The sequence below is a fragment of the Melospiza georgiana genome, chromosome 13 (assembly GCF_028018845.1).
Source record: "Melospiza georgiana isolate bMelGeo1 chromosome 13, bMelGeo1.pri, whole genome shotgun sequence".
Lineage (NCBI taxonomy): Eukaryota > Metazoa > Chordata > Aves > Passeriformes > Passerellidae > Melospiza > Melospiza georgiana.
Window position 1 is genome coordinate 13,404,496 of NC_080442.1, and position 21,262 is coordinate 13,425,757.

The 21,262-nt window shown below is 49.1% G+C and overlaps 1 protein-coding gene across 3 annotated transcripts in view; it reads left to right on the forward strand.

Annotated features, from left to right (window-relative positions):
* Window positions 1-21,262, forward strand: part of NTRK3 (neurotrophic receptor tyrosine kinase 3) — a 218,343-nt gene that overhangs the window by 30,845 nt on the left and 166,236 nt on the right. For all 3 annotated transcript variants that reach the window (XM_058033644.1, XM_058033645.1, XM_058033646.1), the window contains exons 2-3: window positions 1,533-1,607; window positions 2,856-2,927. In XM_058033644.1, the coding sequence (XP_057889627.1) occupies window positions 1,533-1,607; window positions 2,856-2,927 (147 nt within the window). The remainder of the gene's footprint in view (window positions 1-1,532; window positions 1,608-2,855; window positions 2,928-21,262) is intronic.

Here is a 21,262-nt window from a genome sequence, read left to right on the forward strand (position 1 = left end):
GTGTTTTGTTCTGGAAATGTTCACAGGGGCCGTAGACAATGGCAGGGAACACGAAGTGGCTGTAATAATGTCCTGTTTCTCATTCTGTATGGGACACAGGCGGTCTCAGCTGATGAGCAGGGCATTGGAGATGAACTGTGACTTATCCTGGCGTGCAGCAGCATGTGGGAGCTTGTGCTGTGTCCTTAGCATAACCCCTCTGGGCATGCAGACAAATTGTGGAACATGTGGAAAGCAGAGGTGACTCTTGTGGGTCTCTCCTTTCTTGGATCTGCATGGTGAGAGCAGAGAAATATAAGGAGATTTAATCCAGGCTTTGTGTTTTACTTTTTTTGAGATGGATGTAATTTGGAGGGGTGGATGAAGTAGGTCCATGTATTTCCCTCATGCTAATTGACCTGTTTTTGTGCAAGGAGGAGGAATCTGTGGCCCCCTGTGACTGCTCTGTAAGTGGTCTAAGGTCCCTCTTCTGCTTGCTCACCATGTGAGGTCCTGCAACCTTCTTGCCTAGAATCACAGCATAGTTCTCAGTGTTTTCTCATCACTCCAACCCTTCATCACTTGGAGATGTTTCCCCTCTCCAGGGCCAAGTCCAAAGCCAACTATTGCATCAAGGCAGATGTGAGCTTGGGTGCACATGTTCAGAGACTTCAAAGTTGGGCTTCTTTCACATATTGTCCAATGGGACCTGCCAGATGTTTTCCCTCTCTCAGTTGGCTTTTAGAGAGGACTGCCTCCACCTGCTCCTCAGAAAAGACCCTCTTGAAAATGTTTGTGTTTCTGGTGGGAGGGTGTCTGAGTTTAATCTGGGAGAAAGCCAGAACTGGTTGAAAGCTGCCTGGGAGATGAGGATTGAACTCCTTTCACACCACACAGCATTGCAGAGGCAGTGGCCACAGCCAGGCAGCCCCACTGCTGCCAGCATCACTCCTGTGCTGCTGATAACAGGGGACCCTGTTCTCTGGAGCTGCTGGTCTGTCACCTTCCCCCGCCTCTAATATTTACTGAAAGTGATCCTGCGGTGACAGATCTATTTCTGTTTTTGTTCTCTGTAACATACCTGCCAGACTGCCCCAGGCGACTGAGGAATTTGTAATAAAGGCAATGTTTCCAAACTAAGCTTGGTGCTCTCCTGCTAGCAGTGTGTCCAGCCAGCAAAGACTGAGAGCCTGTTTATCCACCCCAGTTAGAGACTGGATAAATATGACTTTTTTTTATTATGGCCCTGAGTTTTCGTTGAGATGTTTTATTTGCTTTCACTCTTTTTGCCAGACCCGTTTCAATCGTGTCTTTAATCACTGGTGTGTGCAGGGAGGGGCAATGACTTGGGCAAGGGTATTCAATGGCTTGGTTGCATGTTCTGTGCTTGAAACTGTGGGCAAACCCATGTTATTTGACTTTTCCAAGAGGCTGGGAAAACAGAATGGGGCTGGGTGGTGGGGTATCACATCCTCCCTCTGTGTGCTGTCCCTGGCATGGGCTCAGCAACCATCTGGTTGTGCCACAGCTGAGCCTTTCCTTCTCCTCCACAGACACATAGAGAACTGGAAGAACTTGCAGACGCTGAACGCCGTTGACATGGAGCTGTACACAGGACTCCAGAGGCTGTGAGTATGTCCTGTGCATTGGGAAGGGGACTGGGCCTAGGCAGCCCCTTCTTCCAGAAGAGCCATGGCTTCCTTCCCTCTGCAGCCCCCATGCTGCCAGTTTAAGCTGCTGGATCTGCTGTGTTTTGCTATGGGAGTCCACAAAATGGAGATGAAATGCCTTTTGGTCTTGGCTGGGTCTGTGAGGAGGAGGATTGCTAGCCCCTGACAGCTCTGTCAACACACATCAGCCCTGACCTCTCCTCTCCCCTGCTGTTCTGGTTCTGGGCTTGTGTGTTGCTCTGACTCATTCCAGCCCCACAATGTGAAATTCCAGCTGTCTCCACCAATCCTTCATTGCTGGGCTGTTGGTCCTCATTTAGTGCATTACCATCATGGTGGTGCTGTGCAGGAAGGGAATTGCATCTCCCTGCACAGCTCTCTGAGCATGGACAGAGGTCAATTTTGTGCGTCATGGAGGGGAAACCGAGGTCCATGAGGTTGAAGGGACTTTGCATATGCTTTGGAAGCCTGGCCAAGCAAGGATGCCAGCCAGTTTCTTAATTCCCCCTCCTACATCCTCAGGATCTGTGAGCACCCTGGATGCTGTGTGTGTGAGATGCAGAGTGTTGCTCAGGGCTAATCAGAGACTCTAATAATGTGTTTCACAGGGAGCTTCACATTAAGTACAGCTCCCATGTGGGCTGGAGGAGCTGTATGGGGCTGAGCAGCCACTAACCAAATTCCAGCAAACTGTACTTTTAACACACAAAACCCTTTAAGCAGGCTGGCTGTTGTTCTCTCCTCACGTAACAAAGCAGCAGAGACAGCAGATATTTACAGAATTACAGAACATGCTGAACTGGAAGGGATCTACAAAGATCATCAAGTTCAACTCCTGGCCCTGCACAGGGCCATCCCCAATATTCACACCAAGTGTTTGAGAGTACTGACAAATCCTGGTTATAGCATTGATGGAGCTTTTCCAAAGTAGGCTGTGAAAAGGGTTATTCTCCCTTCAAGATCCACAATTCCCTATGGAGAATACCCTTCTTTATCAGAGCTGCAAGCAGCAGGGTTTCCTCTTGGGTGTGAAGATGGGAGATGATTTTGCTGTGGTAGGTTTGCCATGCAGTGCTGCTTGTGGAGAAGGAGGGAGAGCAGAGGAGCAGGAGATGGCCTGTGCCACCCCAGCAAGCCTTGGGGGATGTGGGAGCAGAGCAATTGTCTGCCTTGACTCCATTGCTGCCCTTTTGCATCTCTCCACAGGACAATCAGGAACTCAGGACTACGAAACATCCAGCCAAGAGCCTTTGCCAAGAACCCACACCTGCGCTATATGTAAGTGCCAATGGCTCCTGTCCCTTTTGCCTCTTCTCCCTGTGGAAATGTGGTTCCCAAGGTGGATCCCCAAAGTTCCTGTGGGAGACAGCAAGGAGAGGGAAGGGGAATGCTGATGGGGAAGGGAAAGGACAGGAGATGGAAAAGATAAACACATATGGATGTGGAATGGGCTGCAGTGAAGGATGGGGAGAGCTTCTGCTGGGAAGCTGAGGGGTTTGGGTTCCTAATGAGTGCCCTGACTTTGATGGCAGCTCTGATGAGTGCAGCATCATTACCAGCCCCATGGCTGCTGCACATTTCCCTTTCAGCCGAGTTTGGGGGCAGCCACCCACCCCAGAGCATGGCCAGAGCCTGCCCTGCTCATTACTTTTTAACCAAAGGCTGCTTTTCTGACACAAATCCTGGGGTATGGAGCTGCCAGCTCTGCTGTTAATTATTGACTTCTTAAACTGGTGTCTGCAGGGGCACGGGGTAGGGATGTTTTGTGCCAGAGAGGCTGGAGCCCTGTTATCCTGGACATTGCACAATTGTCCAGCTGCCTGGGGCATTGTTAGATAGAGAGTGGTGTCATGTGTCATTCCACATCCTTGAGGCCAAGTGCACTGGTTTCTTTTCCAAATGTGTATTTACTTTTCCCAAGGTGATAAAGCAAAGCCTGAATTTCAGGCCACTGTGCAAGGTGCTCCGTGGGCTTGAAATGTTTTGTCCAAGGGGCTGTGTCCAAGATCAAAGCCCTCTCTGCTCCACTGTAGATATGAAAGGTGAAAAGGGTTTGGGGAGAGGCCCTGGCTTTGGGCACCAGCTGATGGGCTGAATGGGAGTGTTTATCCCTGCTTTTTGGAAAGCAGTGCTAGTGGCTTCTTCAGTGAAAAAGTGCATTCATTTGAGTGTGTGGGTGCATTGGGCCATCGATACAGACTCGTTCCTGGGGCAAGGAGATGGATGCGACCTGCAGAGCATTTGTCTTTTGATGTCTGCTCAGAGATGATGTGAACTGAAAAACCCCAAAAGCTTCCTTTTTGGAAAACCATTTACAGTTGCTAAGTGACAGTAAAGTACTTACTAAATAGAAGATCTGCAGTACCAAAGGACATGAATAGTTGAGGGCATTGTGAACATGAACTGAGCCTTTTTGAGCTTAAAGAATTGCATATTTTCATAATGAACCCTCGTTAGTTCTGACCACTGGGATATTCCTGATTTCTGCTCGTTGTTATTTTGATTTGTAGCATTTGTTTTGTATTTTCTGTAGTCGTTTGTTCCTGGGAAGCAGTTCTCTCTGAACCACTCTGAATTGATTTTTTTTTTTTTGACGGTTGTTTGTCAATTGTGCCGTTGCTGTTTATGTATCTAGCAGATAAAATGAATAGCATTTGATTCCTGATGAAATTAGTTTGGATGTCGTAGGAGTTTAGAAGGCCATGTATGCTAGCTTTGAGGCTGAATGTGCCATTAATGTGTACACAGGCAATTGTTGCTGCTTTTCCCCAAAGTGTTTGTTTTTGTCTTTTGGAATTACTTTTGTGAGTGGAAAAAACCCCACATCCATCTTCTGTCAAGAGTTAGGATTGGTACGTGGTGATGAAATATGTGTTTGTTTACTGCTCGGGCCCTGTAAGATTGATCATGTTCTTAACATCTTTCTTCCCTTGCCTTTTGGAGCTCCAGGCAAGTAAGTATATTATTTGCTTGGTGTTTGCCAGCGGGTTTTGATGCTGTTCCTGGGGCTTGGCAGTGTGGATGTTCCCCATGAGGGATGCTGGACGGCTGAGGGTGGAGACCTGGGCTTGCAGGGCTGCTGCTGGCTCCCTGCTGCTTCCAAAGGCTCTCAGACCACGATGCCTTTGATGCTCCCTTGCAGCCAGGGTGGCTGGAGAGGCTCTGCACAGCCTGCTGCCACCTGGGATCCCCTCCATGGCACCAGCACTGTGCCAGCACATCAAGGGGCCTCCTTGGCTGCTCTGCCTCCCTGCGAGCTCAGCTCAAAGGCCTGACATTTGCTGCAGCCTCTGCACGTAGGAGTCAGGGATAAAAGGATTAATGGAAATGTCACTCTGCTGTAAGTCTTGGGCTGCTGTGGTGAGGTACAGGAGTGGTTGGGAGTGAAGGATACTGTCCCAATCCTCTTGTGGTGTGGCTGAGTGCAGGGCTGGGACTATGGGATGGTTCTTAGGGCTTGTTGAGTTACTGCTACACATTCTTGCTGCCACTCTGGTTTTCTTTCTCCGTTAGTGGCTGTTTGGATGGTTGCTGGTGGAGCTGAGTCAATAAGATGACAAATGTGTCTAACACATGACAGAGTGGCTCCACTGCCAGGAGGGTTGGCACAGGGTGGTGGGGCCCTTAGGCTGGACCTTTGCAGGGTGTTACAAGCTGGGTCTGAGCAGGTTTTTTTCACTTGAAGCTCACATACAAATTCTGAGGTCTCAAAAGCTTATTTCCACCCCACACACGCCTCCCTTCCCATCCTGGGTTAAATCAAAACTTCCTGCTGAACTGAGTTTTTTCCCCAGTGCCTTTCATCAAGGTTTCCTCCTCTCAGATGGGCCAGATAGCTCTGCCTTCTCCCAGTAACATCTATTTCTGGCCCTTCCTCTGTGCACGCGCTTGTCTTCAGACCCCAGCTGTGCAATCACAAGCAGATCACTTATCCCAGCTCTAATTGCAGGAGCTCAGGTTTGTGAGGCTTTGGGTGAAGCTTGGCTTAATTTTTTCCCCCTTCCCCACCACAGAGTCAGGAAGGAAAGGTGGGAAACCCATGAAGGGGATTTTGAGCATTCAGCTGCTCAAGTGGTAGACCTCAGGGTGCTCCAAAGTGCAGCCTGGCAGGGTCATTTTAGGGTTTAGGTCCTTTTAGGGTTTGAAATTAGCTGTATTAAGTGCAAGGGGCTTGAGGCTGACGTAATCAGGGGAGGAGCAGTGGGTGAGTGTGAGCCAGAGGTGTGAATCCAGAAATAGCTTTGGTTTCCTCTTTGGTTTCCTCTTCCCTCTCCTTGAATGAGGACAATTAGGGCTCCATGGCTGGTCTGATCATTGGTGATGTGAAGCCTATTGCTGCTATGGTGACAATCCAAAATATAACAAGTGGGTTTTGCAGCATGGATCTACCTCTTCTGCTGATGGTTGGGCTGAGACAGTTCAGTCCTTCTAGAACAAATACTGGCTGGGTGCTAAACAGGGGTGGATCTAAGTGTGTCTGATCTAAGCTGAATATATTCCAGTGTCGTGTGCCCTTACTGGGCATCATCTCACTGTGAGAAGTTGCACTGATAGGTTCCTGGTCCGGTTTCTGTGCATGTTTGACAGCCCTTTGGCTATTACAGGGGTGGTCCTGGACAATCTCATGCCCTGCATGTGAGGACCAACATGTCTAGGCTGTGCAAGACTGAGCCTTGGTAGCCAAGGTTTCTGGGTGTCAGCGTTAGCAGATGATGCAGCTGAGCAGAGGAAATGTTTGTGCTGACAGAAAACCTCAGCCTTTGGCTTGAGGCTGTACAAGAAAGCTCTAGGATGGTATGGTTCTCAAATTTGAGAAATATAAACCATCTGAATTCATATTTACTCTGCTGCTGTGTTTAGCACAGCTTAGTGAGGGAAGAGCCTCTCATGCTCTCACTCTCTCTGTCCTCCTAATGACACTGGAAACCTTTGGCCAATTTATTTGAACTTGATAGAAGGTTACGAGTTGAGAGGTTATCAACTTTCTACACATGTCATGAAACCAGGCAGAGTAAAGAGAAGTTGTTGTAGTGCCTTGTGGGGAAGAATTCAGCATTAACATGTTCCTGGGAAGTCCACAGCAGGATTGAGCTTCACAGTGCACCAGGAACGGGTGCACAGGGGAGGACAGGACTTCACTGGCTGTGGGACAGTAGAGCAGGCTGTGCCTACAGCCAGACCAGCTGGTATTTGCAGTGCCTGAGTCACCCTTTCCTGGGAGCAGGCATTTAAGGCTGTGATTCCCTCAGAATGTTTTCCTGGGCGGCTGCGTACTCAACCAGCCAGTCAGGAGGCACTGCCTTGTATTTGCAGAGGTAATTGTGCACACCTTATTTATTGTGTAGTAAAGAAAACAAATTAAGGCTGTGTAATTACAGAGACAGGCATGCTTTTAAATAAGGCTTAAGTAGTCAGATTTCTATTTAGAAAATTAATAATTACCATTTCTGTCTGCATCAGAGGCTCCTCTTAAACTGTCTTCTGGAGGTTTATACACGCTCAAAATTAGTTTGTGGGCCAGCCCAGACACAGCTTCCATCAAAGAGCACTCTCTCAGTGCTGCCTGCCAGGGGAGAAGATCAAGATTTTCCTTCCAGTCTTCACCCAAAGGTCTTAAAGATTGTGACCCTGGGCTGGCTCATGCTGTGTGTAATTGTTTTTTTGAGTATGGTGTGGTCAGATTATCAGCTTCCCAGGTGTTTTTATCTGTATGTTCATGTTGGTTTCTTTCTCCCCAAAATGAGGATTGGGGAATAACTGGAAGGTGCTGGCAGGAATGCTGCAGGGACATGCTTTGCCTGTTGAAAGACTGGGCTGGATGATCCATGGGCTTCTTTTGATGGGCAAATTTGAGCTGTAATTAATCTGGAGCTTCTCAGAATGTCCTTTGTAGGCTGGAGTGTTTTCTGAGGATGGGGTTGCCTTCAGTACTCTGGTTTGGTTCAAGGCAATTGTGTCATGCCAGATGAGCTGGTACCTAGGTATTGAATGTAGCTTGTAGCTCTGGCATGGGGATTCCCAGAGTTATGTTACAGGAAAAACACAAGGCTGCATCCCCTGAAAATTAAAGGGTTGTATGAAGTTGGTGAGGTTCCCTCTGCCCTCTTCAGTGCTGTGTCAGGACAGGACTTATAGCACTCCAAAAACTGAGGCCTGTGTGCTTTCAGAGGGCTGCAGGCAACCCTGTGCAAGGCTGGCAAGCTTCACTTCCTTTGCTCTGCGTGTCTGGGAGATTGATATCTTACACTAAATAAAGAAATAAACAAATAATCAGATGCTGAATTATTCCAAGCGGAACACTGTTTCCTCTTGGTCATGCCTTGAGGGTCACTTTCCCCTGCTCAGTGTTAATAATCTGTTGTCTTGCTCTGAAAGAGCCATTCTTAGATATGAATCAGGGTTAAACTCTCTCTCTCTTGCTCCACTCCACAACCAGCTTCAGGCCCTGTGCCTGCCTGCAACCCTCCACTTGATTCTGGATATCCTATGAGCCTTCTGCCTCTTTCCTGATGTTTTCTTCCTGCTTTGTCCTTCCACCACTGCACTGCTTTCATACCCATCCTGGCAGTCTCCTCCTAACCCAAAGTGTTGTGCTTTAATTTGCCTTGGTTTTCCGTCCCTGCTCCTGAATCAATGCAGCCTCACGAGGCTGTGGATACCAGCTGGGCACATTGAGTGACACTGGGTGAGCTCTGAGTTCTCTGGGAAGGTGGAGCAAAACGCATTTACCCAAACCACCTTCTTGTTAGTTTAATGTGTTTGGTTTGCATTTCTTAAATGGGAGTTAAATTTCTCTTCGTGAATATAGGCAAAATAAGAACTATGAGAAAGATTTAAACAGCCTTTAAGTACTATTAGGTGAATATTCCTTTACTATCCTGAAGCAGGCAGCAGCCTGGCTACCTTTTGATTCCCATTTGTACTCTGAGGATGTTCCTGCTCCAGCCCCTTACAAGATCCAATCACTGTGCTGCCATTAACTCAGGGAGGCATTTTCCCCCATGTGTCTCCAGCCCTATAAAATTCTGGGCATGCCTACAGCACAGCCACTAAAACAAACAGCTGTAACATCTCCTCTGCTTCCATAAACTTCTCTGGTTTCTCCCCATCTGCTCTGTCCCCCGGATGCCAGTGTAGAGCAGGTCCTTGCTGATATGCTAATGGGCAGCAGGGGTTTGATGGCATGTTTATTCCCACTTTCCTGCCGCAGGTGACTGATAAGCAGCTAACTGCAGCTTCTCCTTGTGCTGCAGTGGCAGAGGAAGGTCCTGTGTCTTACCAGCCATTGTGCACAAGGCCAGAGGAGAGACCAGCTCCCTGCAGGACTGTGGCTTCCCTTCAGGCTGGGTTGAAATCATTTGACCTGCATTGAGAGGACTGGGTAACTAATTCCTGGCTGTAGGCTGCCTTGCTTGGCTGTGGAGAGGGTTTATTGTACTGTGATAGAAGGGGGAGCAGTGAGTTTGTGACTGATGTACTCTAGCAGGACCTGAGAGTTTCAAGCACTTCATGTTTTGTGCCAAGATTTGTCCTGCTTCTATTACCCACCTTAAAACCTGGAATAACATTTATTTTCTCTGCTTTGAACATAACACCTTGTATGATTTCTAATGAAACTTGGCCTTGAGTTGTGAGATGCTGTTGCAATGTAAGATCAGTTACAATAACTCTGTCACAAATAAGCTTTGCATGTTTGGATTCTTATGTAATGTCTATGACTCTGGAACCTGGGCTCTCAGGATTTTGCTCTGGGTTTGTCTCTCCTTCCTTCCTTTGAAAGGTTGAGATGATCTTTGCAGTTACATTGTTGAGAGTTATTTCCCTTTCTGAAATCTGATCAATTGTCTTTTTACTGACATGTGAAATGGGCAGCTGTGGTTTTTGAAAAGGTCCTGTTTTTTCCCATCCACTCTTCAAAAAGAGGAAATGTTTAAAATGAAGCTGTTCCTACAGTGATGTGAGGTTTGTTGTTTGTATGTTGTTTTTTGTTTTTTTTTAGTTGATTTTTTTTGTTTGCCTATTTTTTTTTTCTTTTTTACAATACTAGAGTAAAATATGAACTTCAGACAAGTTGGTGGGTTTGGGGGAGTCAGCTTCTGACCAGTCTTTGCTGAGCAACAATGGCCCGATGGATGTGTTGTGGTGAGGTTCCCCTCAAAGAGAGGCACAACATTTCTCTTGGCTGTGATCCTGAAAATGGGACATAGTTGTACCTTGGTTAAACCTCACCACATCTCTGAGACCACCAGTAGCAGAGATTGAGCTGATTTCTGGAAATTTGGGCATGACAAGGAATGGATCTTGTTTCAAGGCTTCTGAGATCGTTGCAGCATGGAGGGGCTCCAGAAAGAGCCTCTGACTGTCCCTCTTGCTTCCCCCCAAAGCCTGTGCTGCAAAGCGTTTCTTACCTACCTGTTCCAGTGTGAGAGGGGCTGCAGAGGGAAGAGGGAGCCTCCCTGGGAGGAGGTACCTGAGGGCATGGAAATCTGCTCGAAAGTTGTCCGGGGAATGAGCAGTCATGGCAGGATGAGTGGAAGTTTAGTGACCACCAAAGCTATCTGTCCTGGGATTTGTCTTTCCATGATCCTGGTTTACTAACAGTATGATTAGAGGGCTGGCTTCCCCTTTTTGATATACTGGCAATAAGCACCAGGGCAGAAAAATAGAAACATTAAAATCATATGGTATTTGAGCAATAAGATACGGCAGGGCATGAATGATGGGACATTAATTCATGACGGTGTGTGGCAAGGCAGGAATTTAAATGTCATAAGTTAGGCAGCCATGAGTTTTATTGGAATTATAAAATTTTATTAGAATACTGGTCAAAGGGTGGAGTTTCCCACCAATCCCTCCCCTTAGTTGTATTTGGGAAGGGATGAGTTGTGAATTCCATCAGATGCAAGAGACTGTGTGTGACGGTGTTCACAGGGGTCCGAGGATGAGGGAAGAGATGAGGATCTGACTCCATGTTTCAGAAGGCTTGATTTATTATTTTATGATAGATATTGTATCAAAACTGTACTAAAAGAGTAGAAGGAAGGATTTCATCAAAAGGCTAGCTAAGAATAGAAAAAGAAAGAATGATAACAAAGACTTGTGGCTTGGACTCTCTGTCCAAGCCAGCTGACTGTGACTGGCCATTAATTAGAAACTACCAACATGAGCCAATCACAGATGCACCTGTTGCATTCCACAGCAGCAGATAATCAATGTTTACGTTTGTTCCTGAGGCCTCTCAGCTTCTCAGGAGGGAAAAATCCTAAGGAAAGGATTTTTTATAAGATGTGTCTGTGACAACTGCGGGGTGTTTAGAGGGCTGTCAGTGAGAGCCAGAGGTGTGTCTCCCGGGGAGCTGTGGGTGACCGTATTTCATGCCTGAAGCCAAGCTTGGGCATTCCCGGGGCTGCTCCCCAGGGAGCTGCGCCGGTGCCCGATGCCCCGCGCTTCAGCACCACGGACAGGGCCGGCGGCTCCTCCCGTCCCTCCTGCGCTCGTTCCCACTCCCTGCGGCCTTCTGGCCTCTGACCCAGCTCCTTGCCTGTGCTGAAGCCTTCCCTGCCCTCCCTGCGCCTTGCCCCCTGCCTTATCTGCCCTTCTCTTGCAACAAACTCCTTCCCCTTCCAGCCCCAGCCTGTGCTCTCCTATTCGTAAGCTGGCTCAGGGCATAGTGTGGGAGATGCCTGTGGGGTGCCCAGGCTGATTTCACTGCCAGCAGTGTGGTTTTTTCTTCCATCTCTCCTGCTGTGCAGCCAGCCTGCCCAGCTGCCTCTCTGACAGCTGCAATACCTGCAATATCCCTGCAAGTGCTCAGGGCCAGGCTGGATGGGTCTCTGAGCAGCCTGACCTGGTGAAAGGTGTCCTGCCCACGGCAGGGGGTTTGGAACAATGTGATCTCCAAGATCTCTTCCAACCCACGCCTGTCTAAGATTCTGTGAATACAAACTTTCTGGGCTGCAGTGATTCCTGGCAGTGACTGTGCTCTGCAGCGTGAATGGATTTGTTTTGCAGCACCACTACCCAGCTGCTGTTTGGGGGTTTCTCACATGAGTAGTTCTCTAGGACATCTGCCATCCAACCTCACTGCAACCACAATCCGTGGGCTTTGGCTAAATGTTTTCTGTATCCAGTTGTGCGTGCTGATAATTGTGGGTAATTTGCTGTCTCAGAATAATGAAGGAATGCCTGCTGCACTCTGAAGCATTCAGTGCTTTGTGGTGATTAGTCTTTTCATTGGAAAATATTCCTCACAGTGACCAGCAAAAGATACTTCTTTTTAAGTACATAATGTATTGAGAAGGATGGGTAAAACGGAGCTTTTGTGTGCAGACATTCCTGTTTATTTTGACAGAGTTAACTGTCAAAGGCAAAGCATTTTTGTGCTTTTGGAGTGGTTATAATTGTGCAGTGCAGCAAGCAGGCTTCACTGGGCTCTGCCTGGATTAAGTCACCACCAGTTCCCTGTTTCCCTCAGCCCAGCAATCCTTGGGCTGTCAGGAGTCACATCATGCCACGGCTCAGCTGTGGCTGCAGGCAGGTCTCTCTCAGAGCACAATCCCTCCCTGTGTGCTCAGGTGCTGCCAACAGGTTTTTGGGCAGAGATGCTCCTAAACCCATGCTCAGGTGTGTCCCAGGCACCTGCTGTGTCTCCCTGCTCCTCATGCCCACCCCAGGGACACTGTGGGGAGGCAGCAGCCTGGGGGAGGCAGGTCCTGCTCGCTGCTGTCTGTCTCCCAAGCCGGGTGTTTCTCTTGTCTTCTGCTGAGGCGTAGCTGGAGCACGTCAGCCTCACCTCCTGCTGCGGCCAGGAGGCTCCGCACAGCATGGGAGAGGGCAGCTGCCATCTCTGCTGCCTGATGGCATGGGCCCTTCAGTTCCCCCGTGCTCACCTCCCCCTGCCTGTCCCCAGCTCAGCTCCCAGCTGCTGCTCCCAGTGCTGGGGGTGCAGGTAGCTCCGTTCCCCGCCGAGGTGGGGCGAGTGCTGCAGGCTAATGGCAGGCTTTCTCTTCATTAGCTGCTGTAAACACAGGGCTCTGGCAGCAGCCTGCTTTTCTGAGCCCAGGAAGACCATTTTTCCTTTTATCTATAATTTAGCGAAGTGTCAAGCCGCAGAAGTTTTAATGATAATAAGCAGCAGAGGAAATTTATTTATTCGCTGCAAAGGTGGGTTTCGTTCCAGGGTTGGTTTTTTTACACTTCCCTCACAAGAAATGTTGGCTGCTCATGTAACCTCGCTCCCAGGGTGTCTAGGCTGCCTTCCCTGAGAAGCTCAGCACTACAGTTCCTGCTTGGCTAAATGGCTTTCCAACCCCTCTCCCATGCATGACACTGGGGCCAAGCAAACTGAGCAAGGAGAAAGTAGCGAGGTGGGAGCATTCTCATGTGCTTGGTGAGGTGTAATGGGATCCGAATTTCCCATCTTCCTCCTGTTGCTGTGCATCTCTTACATCTGCTTCTCAGACCAGCCCCTGGGATGGATTTGGCTGCTGAGGAAAAGCAGGGAATGGCTTTTTTTGGGATGACATGTAGTGCTTGCCTTCTGTCAGCCTGTGAAGGTGCCAGTGCTGACTGGAGATAAAAAGTGGATTGATGTCATGTGGAGGGACCGGGGCTTCTTCTTCCTGAGGTTCAGGAAGGCAGAGAGTGGAACTCTGGGCTGGCCAAAGAGGAGCAGGGGATGGGATGAGTCTGTGTCAGGGACAGGGGCCAGGCTGGAGAGAGAAGGTTACAACAGAGGATTGGAGCAAGGAGTCTTTAGGGAAGACATGGAGAGCAGAAGGAGGATGGGGTGTAGGAGAGGTGATAGGGAAATGGATCTGGAGAGGAGGGGGAGGATGTACTGGGGTAGGGAAGAAGCACGTGTGTGTGGGAGATCTGAGGGTGGAAGTAAGTGCAAGGGAGAAATGGGTTTCCTAGGAAATACGTGGGAACTGTGCCTCTGAATTAACCAGAACCTTCCTCACCCCTTTCAATGTGGCTTTGGAGGCAATATTAGAATCTTCCTAATTATTTTTCTTGGACGAGTTTTGCTATCCTGATGATATTAATTATTCTTAAAGGTCAACAGCACTCACTTGAATCCCCTTCTGTTCTATCATGTAATCAGTTAATTAATTGGAAACCATTTAGCAGAGTCTGCCGAGAGCTTACCCTGCCGTATGCCCTGTTGTTTTGCTATTGCTGGAGATATATATATATATAGTCTTGTATTTATACCCCTTCCTTCCTTCAGAGGCTCTGCAGAGCTCTTGCTGCCATCCCAGTGCATCCCAGCCTCTGGCACTCCTCCCTCAATCAGGAAAATTGGGGCTCAGGCCCAGCTGTTAGTTTTCTCTTTGCTAACCCCTTCGAGGTTATTCAAGGCTCATTGATTTCTGGGCATCCGAGTAGGTGGGGATATTTGAATTTATTTATTTTTTTTAATATAAATTTGATGTAAGAGCTCTCTAGCAGCTGTGATCACAGTCCTTGTTCAGGAGGAAGATGGAGCCCCAGAACCTGTCCCAGCACATCTGTGCTCAATGAGCTGACATTGAGGCTCTTGTGTGGACCTCATCCAGCTCTCCCAGTGTCTGCCTGGGCATTTGGAGTGACCTCCCAGCTGGGTGGTTCCTCTGATGAGCACTTGTTCCTATTGCTTCTAGGACGTTCATAGAATCAATAAGGTTGGAAAAACTCTAATATGATCAAAGTCCAATTACAGTGTGCTCAGAGATGTTGGGAAAGGCCCTGTGGGCGTCACTGTCCTTCCAATGCCGTCCCCCCAAGATGTGCCGTGCCACAGCTCTGAACTCTTCCCTCACACAGGGCCGTGGGGTTGGCTCTGGGCTCACTGGAAATCCATGAGCAGGAGGCATTCCCTGCTTGTTCTCTGTTCCCAGCTTGAAGAACAATGCAGTTTGAAGCAAATAGGGCTGGATAAACCCAGCCCCTTGCTGGAGCTGGCAGCTGGCAACCCTTGTCCTCAGCCAGCACACATCTCCTCTATTACTTCTGCATGCCAAAGCAGGAGGAAAGCCCAGTGTGCAGTAATGTTTCAGTCTAATGGGTCTAGAATCGCTGCAGTTTGGGACAGAGGAGATGAGGTGGGGGCAGTGCAGCCCTCAGGACCTCTTGGCTGCAGGAGGGCAGCTATGGGGGAAGGTTCTTGCCTGTTGCAAGTTGATTTTTCTGTTCCTTGAGCAGAAGACTGGCCAGTTCTGTGGCTGCTGCTGGACTCTGCCCTGCAGGGAAGCTGGCAGGCAAAGGGAAAGCAACTGCAGGGCTGACCCAGCTTTTAACCTTTCCTCAAGTCCTCTGAGAGTCCAGATGTCTTTGGAGAAGAGCAATGGAAGCTGCACAAACACAAGGGCAAGATGAGTGCAGTGCAGAGGGCCAGATCCCTGCATCTGCTGTGCCTTGAAGCACAGGGGACAGAGTGACCCACATCTGGTGACGCCTCCCCATCTGCACCGTGTGCTGAACTGAAACTGTGAGCAGCAATCAGCTCTGAGGGGTGATCTGTCTCTGAACAAAGCTTTGTGCAGCTGGGAGATGCCTCAGAGAGATGACTTGGAGGGTGTGCAAGTGTCATGGCGTAGGAGATGGCCTTTAATTAAAATTGGGCTGGCTTGAAGGCAGCAGAGGACACGGCTGCTGCACTGCAGAGGCACTGGGAGGAGAGGTGTGGGGCAGATGTGCTGCTGTGGGATGGCTGTGGGAGCCCTGTGACAGAGGTGTGGTGCCTTCATGCCTTCCCACTTGCTCTGCAGCTTTTTGTTTTTTTAATGCTTTTGTTTAAAGAACAATGCAGGAGACCAGCCCCTTCTGCCTCCCTCAGCCCTGTCTCCATGTGAGTTTGAAAATCAGGGACCTGCAACTGAGGAATACGAAGGGCTTGGTGGTTCCTTGCTCCAGTTCCACACCTCCAGGAGCAGGGGTGTGCACGTGGAATGGCAACAACTCTCTTCTTGTGTGTCACCCATCATGGTGCCTCTCTCCTCTCTGGTGCAGGGTTCTGAGTTTGGGAGATTATTGCAGGTTCTGACTCTAGCCCTAGAACAAGAAATAGTTTGTGGGGAGTGAGATGATTATGTCATGGCACATGCTGTGTGACACATGCCTCACAAGGTGCAGGGCTGAGCCTGTGGACAGCAGAAAGGATATAGTTTTGCTGCCTAAGCACACAAAGGAAGATTGAACCTTGGAGACTCTTTGGTTCTGCTGTGTTTGGGGTCAGAAAAGCCCTGGAGGTGCTGGGATGTTGCTTGAGGAGCAAAATGTGGGTAATGCCAGACCATGGCTGAGGACCTCTGTTAATTGTCTCACTCCTCCACAGCACCAATAAACGTGTCCTGGTGCTGAGGGAGCAAACCCAGGAGAGCTCCTGGCAGCTCTGAAATCCCAGGCTGACCAGTCCAATGGCACATCCTGCTCTGCCCACTCTGCTTTCCGGGCATGCGAGGCTTGCACGCACTTGGCAGTGCCCAGTCCTTTTTCAGGCTGTCTCAAACATGTCCTGCTGGGACTTGGGGCTGAGCTGTTGGAAATTCCAATCAAGTCTAATATTTGCAGAGCCTGATTTGTGGGGAGGCCTGTCCTGCCACAGCTTCTGGGACTTGCTGGGGTAATTTTAGCACATTCATTAAGGGAGGACAGTACATTTTTTCCCTTAATGAGCAAAGCTGCTTACTAAACAGGAAGAGGAGGGAGGGGGACAGGGAAGGCAGGGAGGGTGATTGGGAGTGTAACAGTGCTTTTAGAGGTCATTGGAGTTATCTGTCAGGGAAAAGCAAGCCTGAACAGAGCTGCCCCTACAGCAGCATGTGAGGCTGTGACATTCTCCTCTCCTGTGGCCGCCAGCACCCAGCTAAGGCTGCTGTGAGCTGTGTGAGATGATGGGAAGCACCTGTTGTGCCCAAATATCAAGGGAGTCACATGCAGTGCCACCAGCACATCCAGCACTGGGGACCACAGCTGAGGATGTGCATCTCTCCTCTCATTGCTGCCAGGCACTCGCTCGTGCTCCCTCAGCCCCAGCTGCTCTGGCAAGTTAATCCCTCCCAGTCAGGATTTTCATAGTGGCACCATGTTATTAAAACGTGTGAAAAACTTCTCCCATGCAGAAATAAATGTGTCAGCTTGGAAACAAGGGCAAGTGGAGGATGGAGCTGCGTGGAGGAGGGACAGGTGCACAGGGTCCCTCCCCAGCAGCAGCGTTTCTGCCATTGCGTCGAGCTGAGCTGCATAAAATAACTTACAGTTTAATTACAGGGGCTCCTGCTTGTTGGTGTCATTAATGAGGCAACTGGCTTAATTTAGCTGAGTAAAAATGGCTTTAATAGTGGAAACACTTTTGGCTGCTGGGTAATTAAGGGAAAAGAAAAAAAAAAACCACTGTCTCCTCTTGCATTAAAGTCCACTTGTTCTGGTTTGCGCGGATCTGGACTCCTCTTTGTTCCACCTTCACCCATCCCTTCTTTAACCCCAGGAGCTTGTCCAGGACTCCATGGGGCACTCCATGGATGCATCTGTCACTCATGCTGTGACAAAATGGCAAAGGTCACCCCCCCTGGGCAAGGTCTTGGCAGAGCCTGTGGGAGAGTGTGTGGGACATGGCGTGTTCCCCCCTGAGATGGAGGAGGATGGAGGGAGGGAGAGAGCAGGAGCTGGGATTTAGCTGTCACTCAGTGTAACAGCCTGTCCCTGAGGTGTGCAGTGGTGATGATGTGATCCATCATCATCCCTGAGGTGATGATGGAGAGGGCTGCTGGGGACAGGAGCAGGAGCCTTGGGAGCAGGGCTGCTGCAGCAGGAGGGCTGTGGAGTGGTGTTGAGCCTGAGCCATGGGTGGGTTGGGTGGCTCTGCCCTGGACCTGGTCCAGGTGAGCTCTCTCCAACCCCCTCTCCCTACTCAACTCCTCTTGGAGGCAAAAAGCACCCTGGCAGCTACTCCTAGAGACTGTCTCCATGGAAAAGAGCATCTTGTGAGTGATGGAGAAAATGTCCCATGGCAAAGAAGCACTTTGAATATGTTCCAGGAGTGCTGATGGCAGATCTGTCCTGGGAGAGACTTGCTTCTGTTCATTGCTGAGAAAAATGCAGGGAAGGCATTTTGCCTCCCTCTGCCTGTGTTTCCTTGATGTCTGATGTGTTTTGTTACAGGTGGAACTGATGCATAGGCTGTTATAAAGATTGTCTGGCACACTGCTACAGGACTGCTTCCACTTTCCTATAATTCTGCCAAATTTTAATTGCTCAGACTAGAGTTTTCTGCTTTGGGTGTCTGCTTCTGGCTGATTCTATTTTTTCTTATTTCTTTCTAGTTTCACGTAAGAGCTTTCTCAAATGTTTGAGATGGTAGAAGGGAGGTTGGGAAAAAGCTGTTTTGTTCAAGCTAGAAAATTCTGATGATGCTGCTGTTGCAGAACATTTGCATCCACCTTTTGTGGAGGGAAAGGAATCTTGTCAAAGGGCAGATTTTGCTTGGAAGACTTGGTTTTGCTCAGAGACATCTTAGGTCAGCAGAATAGCTCTTGGTCCAGTTGGAGGGGAGAAGTTTTGCAAAGGATGTTCAGGAATGAGTAAGGGACAGGAGTAGCAGCTCTTCTTGGGGCACTGCTGTTGGTGTGGGAGGGTGTAAAAGTGGGGAAGATCATAGGAAATTTGGGCATGGATAAGGAAATTGAGGCTGAGAAATATCTGGGAGAGAGTGGAGAGAAATGAGTAGTGCAATTCAGCCAGCTAGGAGGGAGAAGGAAATGGGTCAGGAAGGAGAGAAGCTGGCACTGCCTAGCCACAGCATAGGGTGATGGAGTTCTTGTCACACCTGTAACAGGGATTTGGAGGTGGCAACAGGCTTGGAAATGGCTGCAGGAAGGCAGAATGAGCCTTTGAGAGGCCTTGATTTGGAGCTGTGAGAGGATTAAGTCTGGATCTGAGCGCCTTGATTTTCCCCAACCCTCCCCATTTAATGCTGTACAGAACACTGGGGAACTTGGTGTGTGCAGCTGAGGTTTGTGACTGTGGGGAACCTTGCAATCACCAAACAGGAGTTGCAAAGTGCTGGAGCTCAGAGCCTCACCTGTGGAGCCATAATTTAACCTCCTCATGTGCACGTACTGTGATTCCATCTCTAATTACAGAATCACATGCTCCCTTCCCCAGGAAACCTGTCCCATGCAGCAGGTGGGATGGATCTGTTCTGGGCAGAAATCACTGCTGTGCAGTGCAGTTTCTCTGGAGGAGCTCTGTTTTCTGCAGCACAAGTCAGTAGCTGTTCCCTTTTGTGTGTGGAATCCCAGTGCTGGCATCTCTGACCTTTGGAGATTTTGTGACCGAAATGGTGCGTTTTTAATGTGTGCTTGTGTCTCTGTGCTGAGGCCTGTCTCTGAGCCTGAGGAAGGACCTTTGTGACGTTTTGGAGTACCCAAGGTGTCAGTGTCCAGTGACAGATGTGTTCCTCCCTGTATGTGTCCAGGCTGATCTGAAATGGAGCTGTGGGTGTGTGTTCCCCTGCCCAGCCCTGCAGAAGTTGAGGGTCTGGTCAGATCAAACCCTGGCTTTGCCCTTTGAGCACAGAGTCTCCTGCCAGATGTGAGCAAGGGCAGAGCCATCTCCTCTGTCCCTAACGCTGGCTGGGGGTTATTGTCTGGGGGAGGGAGGAGGTGGTAGGAGTTGGTTTCCAGGCACTGTGGGAGATGAGGAGTGGAGCACATCTGCCTGGCAAAGCCCCCTGCATTAGTGAGGATGTATCCTTTCTCCATCTCTCTGTGTCCTAAATTGTAATAACACGATCATGCTATTTTTGATTCCCTTATTTGCGTGGAAAGCCTGTTGTTTTTTCTCTTCTCTTTCAGAATCCAATTTTCTCTTGACATTTCTGCCTAATGTAGCAAAACATGACCTTTGAGAAAGGACATTCCAGCGAGATTCACTCCCTCCTCTGCATTTCTGCCTCTCTCCCACATCTTGCTGTCTCTCATGCATCCCCTTTACGCTTCCTTCTTCTCCCTGGGCTGGGGGAGGGAGTTTACTGTCTCACTTTTCAGTAACAGCGAGTTGCTCCTTCCCCTCCCACTTTTCATCTGTCTTTGCAAAATTTCCAGGTGCTCAGTGCTCTGGGATGGATGAAGGAGGGAGTCTTGTAATCTTTTTCTTCCCCCCTGCTTAGATTTACCTGCCATTTTTGCCACCTTTGTCAGAGGCTGGGAGCAGTTTGTCTACAGACGAGGGAATGGTGGGATCACAGTCATGTGAAATGAGGTACCTGTGGTTTGCTGTGGTTCCCACAGCGGGATAGTCTGATGTGAAGCAGAGCCAGAATTTAAAAAGGCAGCACTGTGCCATCATTGTGTTTGGGCTTGTTCTTCTGCCAGGCTCGTGGAGAGCCTTTGGGACAAAGCTTTGCTGTGTGAGCAGCTTCCCCACTCCTAATTGCAGAGTTCTGTGCAGGTGGGACAGGACCAGAATTGCTTTTCCCTTGCTGAAACTCGGAGTAAGGGAAGAAATGAATCTGTCATCCCAAATCCTCGTGCATCAGACCTGTGCCAGCAGGAGCCATTCAGGGCTTTGCTCTCTTGGTTTTAGCACTTATTTGCAAATCAAACAGGGTTTGGGGGCTGCGCCCTGCACAGCAGGACTGCCTTGGGTCGCACCTCCCATTTGGCCAGCCCAGAGCTGAGTGAACCTCAGGTGATTGATGTCTCTGGCTCTTCATTGCTCTTCCCTGTGGGTTTGAGGCAGAGGGGCTGCCCTGCCTGCCTGTGGCTCTCAGCAGGGATGGATTTGGTGAAGGATGTGATACAGCACCTCCTGTGTGTTCTGGAGACCAGCAAAGAGATATGGGGCATTTGGGGCTCTCCCAGAACTTGTGATCACCCATTCCTCTGCTCACTCACCCATGGGCTGGTCACTGGGTTGGTGGCTCTCAGGCTGGCCAGAACAGAATGAGTTTCATTACCATCTTTTTGTGCTGTTAGAAAGCAGGGGCTGTTCTCCTGCTCACCCTGCTCCAGACACATTTCTTTCTCTTGTTTTTATTAATTCAGTTCCTTTTACATTCTTTCATCCTCTATGGCTTTCAGCTAAAGAGAAGATGTCTGCTGGGTTGCAAAGCTCTCCCAGGTAGATGAGATTTATGTTTTTGCAAGTTTGGGCAGATGGAGAGAGGGATGGGGAGCTGTTGGCTGCTGTAGCAGTGGTACCCCTGGGTGCAAGCAGCACACAGCCATTCCGGGACACCTGGAATGCACAGCTACTGCAGATCATATGATAACACCTTGGGTAATCATCGTGCTGTCATTTGAACCTGGCTGTTACTATTTTTAACGTGAGGTTTGTACTTAATTTTTTGTTCAAGTTCTGAAATTAGACTTGCTCTTTTCGCTTATGGTTGGTTGAGCTCCAGAATCATGGGCAAGAATCAGACACTGGAATTTTTTCTTTTTCCTTAACATTGCAGCAGGATATAAATCACTTTTACCCTTAAAAGAAAAAAAAAAAAAACCAAGAAGAGAAACTTTCATTTAGGGTTTGTCCTCATTAAAATCTCTCATTATGAAATCTGAACTTGGGTTCTAAACTGCTTGACAGCCTCCCCATCGAGGAGGACGATGAGCTCTGTGGAGGTGGTA